This window comes from Rissa tridactyla, chromosome 20 (genome assembly GCF_028500815.1).
Source record: "Rissa tridactyla isolate bRisTri1 chromosome 20, bRisTri1.patW.cur.20221130, whole genome shotgun sequence".
NCBI classification, from domain to species: domain Eukaryota; kingdom Metazoa; phylum Chordata; class Aves; order Charadriiformes; family Laridae; genus Rissa; species Rissa tridactyla.
The window spans coordinates 3,861,570-3,870,309 of record NC_071485.1 but is presented as its reverse complement, the minus strand read 5'-3'; the positions used below and the strand labels follow the sequence as shown (position 1 = coordinate 3,870,309).

Below are 8,740 nucleotides of genomic sequence, written 5' to 3'. Positions count from 1 at the left end.
CCGGCATGGGGACAGAGGCTGCTCCGGGACTTCTTCACCAGGGGTGAGTAACAGGGGTCACCACCACAACCAGTAAACACGCAGCCGATCTTCCAAACAGCGCCTCTGCAGCATCCGGCCGCTTTTAAGCCACTAACCAAAATACACTTATCTCTGGCTCCCTGGACGCGAGTGACTTTTGAACCCACCGCCGTTCTGGGCCAGATTTAGCTGTGCTCGCTCACACCAGATTTCTAAGCCCAGCGGGATGCTCCAGTGGCCAGAGCTGCCCCGCGCAGGTAGCCACGGCCTGCCCGTGTCCTCAGTGAGACGGAGGCACAGAATCACCCGATCTCCCGTCGGAAGGGACCCACGGGGATCACCGAGCCCAGCTGCCTGCTCCTGGCAGGGCTGCCCCACACCAAGCCCAAGCTGCGTGACTAAGAGCGAGTCCTCCCAGCCCCAGGGCTTGGCATCGGCCAAGGGTGGGGTGGAGAGCACAAATGCTTGCGGAGCAGAGGAACCGTGCCGGTGAGCTGGAAATTAAAGCAAAAGGATGCTCGAGGCAGGACCGGGGCAACAAGCTGCCGGGTGCCGTTGCTGCAGCACAGCGTGCGCGGAGAGGTGTCACCTCTGCCCCGCGGAGAGCATGGCCATGGGCAGCTCTGGGGTGTGACACCCGGGGACGCCACCTCAGAGGCCATTATGGATCAGCTGCCTTTGGTAAACCACTTGCCAATCAGAAAACACAGCGTTGTGAGCGCTAAACGTGACCTGTGTCACCTGGGAGCAGCAGGAAGCATCCCATGCCCAGACCGGAGCTGGTTCTGCGGCGTCGCAGTGCTTCTGGCTGACCCAGCCGCAGAAAGTGCTCGTCTGCGAGTACAGGCTCGCAGCTAACGCCTCTCGCTAGTATTGCAATCACTCTCACCTGGAATTTTAACTGTTTATTGTATTATATATCCTATATTCGGAATGCAGAGCTTTTCCATGTGCAGCAAAAGGCCAGGAGCGGAGTTTGAGCTGTACTTGCTCAAAGCCCCACAGCGACGCTTGAAGTTGTGTGAAGCCACTTCTGCACAGGGGCAAAGAAAAACCGTCCCCATGGAGGAAACACAGAAAACTTTTCGCCTTGGCTGCTCGGCAGAGGAAAGTTGGCAACTCAACTGTTAAACTCGCCTCGGAGTATGCAGTGTTGACATCAGCGTGATCTCATCACTGTAACTTGAGCCCTCCGGCTTTTTCTCCAGACTGCCTTTAAATACCAGCCCCGCAGCCGGCAGCACCCATCCCTCTGACTGCACCCGAGGGCGCACCCGGCAGCACCCCACGTAGATGAAAGCAAAGAGAAGCCACAAAACTCCAGCCATGTCCACGTCCCTGCGAGTGAGCCCCTCGGTCCACGGCTACCGCTTCGACACAGCCCTGCGCAAGAAAGCCGTGGCCAACATCTTCGAAAGCATCAACGAGGAGTCCCTACAGAAACTCTTCAAAAACTCCGGGGACAAGAAGGCAGAGGAAAGAGCCAAGATAATCCTCGCCACCGACCAGGACCTGGAGGAGAAAACGAGAGCGCTAATGGCACTAAAGCAGAGGCGAAAAGACAAGCTGCTGCAGTTCCTGACATTTCGGAAATACTCCATTAAAGTGCACTGAGGTGGCGAAGGCAGCAGGAATGGAGGAGAGCATTTCGGGACGGGACTCTTTGTGACCTCCTACCACACGCGACTCCGCTGCCCCGCGAGTCCCTGGTGGGACATGGGGGACCTGACAGAGCCCCGCGGCGCCGCGGCCCCTCCGCGCACGCATTGAACCACCGCCACGACGGCAGCATCGGTGCAGACGGCAGCATCGGCACCGGCGGCGGCATCGGCACCGACGGCGGCATGGGCAGCATGGGCGTCGTGGCAGCCAGAGGCTCCCAGAGGGGGGGCAGCCGGGCTCCCCGGGGGCCGTAGGACCAAGCCATGGGGGCACCCCGCGCCTGGGCACGGCTCGAGACCTTCTGACGGGCTTGGTGTTTACTGACTTCACCTGTGCTTTGCCTTTGCCAACTTAAAGCCCTGGCCCTCGCCGAGCCCCCGGCGGGGAGGGAGGTTCTGTGGACCGACCAGCTCCTGAGCAGGGATCTCTTTGCGTTTGTTAAAACGCACTCGGTGCACCGCACGGGTGCAGCAAATCCAGCCTTCAGGGAACGCAGTCGCTCTAGAGACACACCACGCAACTGTACCTTTTCTTTCTCGAGCTGTGTGTGTGCAGCAGAAATTGTTTGCACAGAAGCAATAATAATGACATATTTCCCTGAATTTACTGTGAAGCTCCTTAATATTTTGCTCACTTCCCATTAACACGAAAAATCTAAATATCGTAACTACAGTTCTTATTTGTATAGATTACAATAGCTTTTTGACGAGTATTTCATGGTAATATTTGATGACAATGTTATTATTATATCGACTATAATTTATTGCATATGGTGATCTGAAATTTAATAAATTATGAAGTAAATATAATTTCTCTTGTCTGAAATGCTCAGTTCTCCTGGAGGAGTGGGGTTACGCTTTTCTGGCCGTTTCGTAGAGATTCTGTTTTAAGAGCCGGCTGCCCGCACCCCTCCGGAATTCCCCAGGGCCCTTTGGCAGTCCGTCCCCTGCAGCCGCCCCCCAGCCCCCCCATCCGGCCCAGCAGCACTAGTTTGACCCACGACTCCTCAACTGTTAGTTTCCCCTATGCAATAAAATAGAATTACATCTTTTGCAATAGCGTAACAGAAAAACGGGTTTAGAAGGCAGTGAGCAGTGCGGTTCCTCGGGCTCTCGGGTTCCTGCAAAGCTCGGACTTGGCCCCCCCTTATCCAAAGAAACAGAAGTGAGTTATGAACGCTTTGGCAGCAGAATTTGACTCGGTTTTTCTGCAGGTTATGCCATACCATCATGATAGACTGTTGAAAATACTTAAAAATAGCCAAGACTAGTTATTTATAAGTATGTCCTCTAATAACCTGCTCATTTAGGAAAAAAACATTCCCATGACTCTGCTTAGAGCAACAAAGATAAAACAATTCCGAAGAATGACAGACCAGCTACAGTTGTTTTGCCTACAGTAAAAACTCCAAATTGCCTATAAGGCAGGGAGACTAGAAATAATCCTCTAAATCACTTAATAGAATGGATAATTGTAATTATTTACAGTGTGGTGAAGCATATCCAAGCATCCCCCAAGAGCAGCAGGTTGGGGAACGCAATGCCCAGCGTGCGGAGCACCCCCGGCTCCCCCGAGCGTCCCCGGGCACAGCACCGGCCTCCCCGGAGCAGGAGGCGGGAGAAGCGCCTGCGGGCGGGGGGGTGAGGCTGGGGCACCTCGGGGCACCCCTGCCCTGGGCTCCCGTCGCCCCCACGCTCGGCGTTGGCCACAGAGACCCCGCTGGGGCAGGTTTCCTGGTGCTCCCTCTCTTGGGAAGGCTGGAGGGAGCGGGGGTCACGCCTGGTTCGGGATGGACCTTTCCGAAAGGACCCCCGAAGGCTGCTCAGAAACTGCCCTCCCTCGGAAAAATCCGCCTCAGCCTGGGGTTCGCTCCAGAGGCAGGCGCCAGTTTTCCGGCATCCGACCTGTCCCAGCGCGGTGCCCCCGCGCTCGGCTCCAGCCGCTTCACGCGCTCATGACACATCCCCACAAAACCACCCGTAGGGACACAAAGTGCCTCAAACGGGCTGTTTCCAAAAAAGGCCAAACGGGGATGTTGAGCAGCCCCGGATGCTGCCGCACGGCCCCCCCACTGCCTCCACCCGCCGCTCCAGGCTTTGGGATGCAGCTTCTGCCCCCGCTCCGGTAGGTTTTCCCATCACAGCCATTTCTCTGATGGGAAACACGCAGCACAGAAACCAGCAGCCACCAAACCCACCCGGGGTGTGTGACGCGAGGGGACAACGCTGCTGCACGAGGGTGCTCTCAGGACCCCCCCATCCAGAACCTGCCCACCACCAGGCACAGGTCTGCGAGGGGGGGACAGTCCCGTCTAGGGGCTGCAGCCGCCCGATTGCCCTGGACGGAGACATCCCCGTGCCTGGCCCATGTGGGACACCAGCACCTCGACTGGGCTACGGTCCCTATGGCCACCACTAGCCCAGCGCTGCCAGCAATGAGGGGAGCCCGGTGCACCGTCTGCCGCCCTCTTCCCCTGCAGAAAGCGGGGGTGATGGCAGCCGGGATTGCGGCAGACTGAAACACCGACCGAGGCGGCTGCTGCTGGCACGTCCTACATTGCCCAGACATTCCTGCTCACAAACATTTGCATAACATGATTGATACGATCGTGTGACTTAGGGATTTTGTAGTCCCTCTTGTCTCATTATGTTTAAATTATTGGCCCAAGTGGCATCCCTGATAAATAAAGGCAACTTACAAAAAAGTTATGTGTTGGATTTTTACAGTGGAAAAAGGCAATTTTCCTCTGTTGAAACCTGTATGCCATTTTGGCAGGGCTGTGGTGAACGGCAGCACGTCTCGCCGTGGGCACGGGATAAATTGCAATTAATTATAATGAGAGTCCGAGGTACAAATGTCCACCCATCACACGGCCCTCGCGCTCCTGGCGCTGCCCTCGCTGCTGCTCCGCGGGGCTCAGGGCACCCGGCGACGGGGGGGCTCGGCCGAGCGGGGCGCGGTGGGTGCCGCAGCAGCCGAGGTGCCGGAGGGCAGGACACCGCTTTGTGCCGGGCCCTTCCTGAGCGCCCGGTGCCGCAGACGCGGTGTCTGCCGGCGCGCGCGCCGCGATGAGGGAGGGCCCGGCAGCGCTGTCGCCAGACGCGGGGCCCATTGTCAGCCTCCCCACGCAACAAACGGAGGAAAAGGCTGTTCAAGGTATTTCCTCCCTGCAGGAGCCGGGCGTTTCCATTAATTCTTCTCCATGAGTCAAACTGGCTGTACTGGGTGTCCCTCTGTCCCGGCATCCTGGGGAACATGTGTCCGAACAGCTAATTTTATCTGGCTTTTCTAACGCTCTGCCATGGACGGGAGGAGAGCGGAGGGGGTGGCTCTGCAGCCCCAGCTCCAGCAGCCGAGCCCAGGAGCGTGCCGGGGTCTCCCCGCTGCAGGCAGCTGGGGAGAAGCCATGGAAAATCGGGACAGAAAAGAAGCAGAAGTGTTTTTCACACAAGCTCTGGTTCGACAGACCCCCAGCTCGCAGGGTGCCAGAAACAGCCCAGAGCAAAGGGGGGCTGGCTACAGCAGAGAGCGCAGAGGCCCCGCGATCTGCCCCCCCATCAAACAGCCATCCCCAAGTCCGAAAAATTAGTCTTGCCCCCATCCTGACGGGAAGCTGGGGTTGGAACAAGTCAACAGAGCAGCTCCGCCTGCCCGCTGCGCTCAGCAGCCGGGGACGTTCCCCAGGCTCTGAACACCCAGTTCTGTGACCTTCGAATTTCAGGTGAAACCAAACACCCACAACACGAGCAGAGTCCACAGCGGAGCCGCGCCAGCCCACACAGTGTTTTGGGGGGGGGACAGGGTGCCCTGGTCAACGGCAACACCTCCCGGGCAAGTTTCCCTTCCACGCCATTGAGCAATGGGGCAAGTTAAAAATTGACTGTGGAGCTGAACGGCACATCTGTTTTGCCCGGAGGTACAGACTCTCCTTGGCGAGCAGGAGGCCCAGCACCCTGGGTGCCCCCGGGCAAGCTGGCGCTCTCGGGCAAGCGCCTGAGCACGAGGTGTCCACTGGCCCGGGGCAAGGCAAAGCCACCCCCTCCCCGGGCTGCCCACCCACCCCGGGACGGCACAAGGGGAGAAATGGGGGGCTGGCAGCAGCTCCGCTGGGAGCGACAGGCGGTGAGCAGGAGGAAAAAAGACTTTTGTGCTTGAACAGAAAAATTCCAGTGGGAAGCAGGGCTGGCTGGTGCCAGACCCAGCCGGCTTCAGCACAGGGAGCGCAGGGGAACCCCCCTCCCGTGGGATCCTGGAACGGGGATGGGATGGAGGTGGCCCAGCCTTGCCCACGGGCAGACGGACCCGTCCAGCCTCCCTGGGCAAGGAGGAGGGCGAGCACCGAGCACCGCGGTGCCCAGGGGGGTCAAACCCCGCTTGGCACGGAGCGGGACCACGGGCACGGACGAAGCGTATTTCATCTGGGGCTGCAAAAGGAAAACCTCTGCTATAAAGCATGTTAAATGTGAGTGAAGAGCTATAAAGCGGTGAGATTTATCGCTGGGTTAGGATGGTTTTCACAGAAAAGAGCTGGTCTGGGGTTTCAAAGCACGAACGCCTCACATGCAGCAAAATGATGCTACGGTGTCACTTTGAAGTGATAGATAAGGCTATTTATGAGACGAAAAGCCTCCGAAACACTGTAGCCAACAGGAGATGGCACAGTTGCCATATATCTTTGCTAAAAAATAAAAGTTAGACTATGCCCCCATGTTAATACACAGCCCTGAAAAAACCCCCCGTTTCCATTGAGCTGTTCACCGAATTGGCGCACGTGGCCCGGCACGACGGTGCTCCCTGCTTTGGTAAGCAGCGAAGTCATCCCCATCCAACCTTAAGCACTTCAGAAGCCACCGCTAACAAGAGATGTCAGGGCACCGAGCCGTTTCCAAAGCATCAAAACCTAAATGCCATCTTGTACGGGATTAATCGCTCCGCGATAAGCTGCACCTCTGCTCTGCACGGGGGGCTCACGGGGGCTCTGCAGGAGGGCAGAGAGGGCTCGGAGCCGGGAGGGCTGGCACAGAGGCGGGTCCCTCACAAGCCAAGGGGTTTTTATGGTGCACGGCTCCCGGCGGGCAGGGGAGGGGTCCGGGCAGTGAATCAGAGCTGTGCCAGCGAGTCGTCACCTCCCGGACTCCGGCTCCTCCGCGCCCACGCACTGGGAGCATCATCGTGCAAGTGGAGGCTCTGGCAGCATCCTCCTCCGTGGAAAACCCGCTTCCTCTGAATGACTGAGCTCGGCTCCGGGCCGGGGGGGGCTGACTCACACGAAAGCCACTGAGTTGCAAAACACCCGGGTGGGAAGAGCGCGGAGCAGCTCTGGCACTGCACGGCAGGTCCTGCCGAGCCCCGCCTGCCTCCTGCCTGCTGCCCCTGCACCGAGCCGGGGTCTGCCTCGGCCATGGCCCCTCTGGGGAAGATGCTCCCCACGGTCGCAAGAAACTACGTGAATCCTCGGAAGAGGCTGAGGGTGCAGCAGTGAAGCTTTTCAGGGGGAACGCAGAAGGTCCCCGTCCCTGCACACCCCAAGGCAGAGCTGGTCTAGGAGCTGCCCCAAGGGCGGGGGTCCGGTGGTGCTGGGGGTCCCTCGGCTGCCCCAGCCCCACGCCGACCAGTCCATCCTGATGCCAGCGGTCAGAGGTGTCCCACGTGCCCGGGGTGGCAGAGATGCGCCCGGGTCTCCCCGGGGAGGGGACGTCCCTTTCGCAGCACCAGCCACGCTGCAGAGCCTGCGAGCAGGAGCAGGTCCCGGCACCGTGGCTCACGGACGGCTCTCGTGGCACCACAGTCCCTGCAGGGCTGCAGACCCCTGCGGCGCACGGCAGCCCCCCGGGAAACCCACCCAACCAGGCACCGGCACCAACTTCGATTTTTTTTAACGCCCACGCAGAAGAAAAAGTTGATTTCCATTGTCTTTGCAGAGGAAAGGTGCTTTTATGCCTCAAGGAAGTAAACAAAAACTGGCATATAAACATCTCACAATGCCTTGACACAACTCAAGGTACTTTCCCCACCTGCTACTGTTTCTGCTTTGACATTGCACAATCGAAAGGAAAGCGCAAATTGTCAAATTATGCTTCCCAGATTGGACATATTCTCCAACTGCGTTTCTACTTAAAATTCACCTCCCATCCTAAATGGTGAAAACATTCTAATCCAGACGCATTTTTTCCTCTCCCTCTCTCTGAACTGTAAAGTACGAGACAATTCATCATCTCACGAATGTGCTAGTGAGCCGTCAGCCCCTCTGCCTCGGCCAGCCTTTTGGGGAGTCTCTGATTTACACCCAGCCACCCTCGCCCGAGGGCCGCTTCCGGAGCCCACGTGCAGAATGACCGCACAGGGCTGCCGCAGAGTTCAAGGACAAACCTACAATTCAAAGGCACATCAAAATCTTGACTGGAGTGAAGTCCATGGACAAAATCCAGGCGACTTGAAGGGTTTTGTACAGAAGTAAAAACCTTGAATATATTCTGCAGAAAGCGCTGCCAAACATATGTTGCTGTTCTGCGGATTCTAACAATAAGCCTCTTCCTAAACACTGAGTGTTTTAGCTGCAACAAAAAGTATGCAAAAATACATTATGATGGTGGAGAGACATTTATCAAAGTCAAGGACCAGGTTTTCCTTGGCTAACTGGCCAAAAAATAAAAAAGGTTTTTTTAAAATGTGAATAAAACGTTATCTGCCTTCTGAAATTAACTATCTGCCGGTCTGATAGAAAAAGTGACCCAGGTTGCCTTGAGCCAGCCCCCAAGCTGTTCCGACAGAGCCCTGCAGACCCGTTTCTGCTCGCTGCAGCACCGCGGGTCCCCTCCCGGCTTCGCTGTTTGCTGCTGGTGCCGCCGTCAGCAGCCGCTCCCGGCCCCGCTCGTTGCCCGCAGCGCCGTGGGTCGCCGCCAGCTTGAGCCCTGCGAGGAAGGGCGTCCCGTGGGAAGCAACACGCATCCGAGCAACTAACACGCAGATTGGGGCAATTTAACAGCCTGTGCCCATCTGCTGGCATGAACCGATACACGTTTATTTCCTGTCCATTAAAGCTAAAGCTTTTACGTTC

General features: G+C 57.5%; 1 protein-coding gene across 1 annotated transcript; it reads left to right on the top strand.

The window, feature by feature from the left end:
* The first annotated feature begins 1,252 nt into the window (after window positions 1-1,252).
* TCIM (transcriptional and immune response regulator) lies at window positions 1,253-2,499 on the top strand. Its single transcript, XM_054180866.1, has one exon. It carries the CDS (start codon window positions 1,315-1,317, stop codon window positions 1,633-1,635), a length of 321 nt encoding a protein of 106 aa, XP_054036841.1. The 5' UTR covers window positions 1,253-1,314; the 3' UTR covers window positions 1,636-2,499.
* Window positions 2,500-8,740: the final 6,241 nt, after the last annotated feature.

What these genes read in the sequence shown, in the direction of transcription:
- TCIM (XM_054180866.1), top strand. Translation starts at nt 1,315, where the DNA reads ATGAAAGCAAAGAGAAGCCACAAAACTCCAGCCATGTCCACGTCCCTG.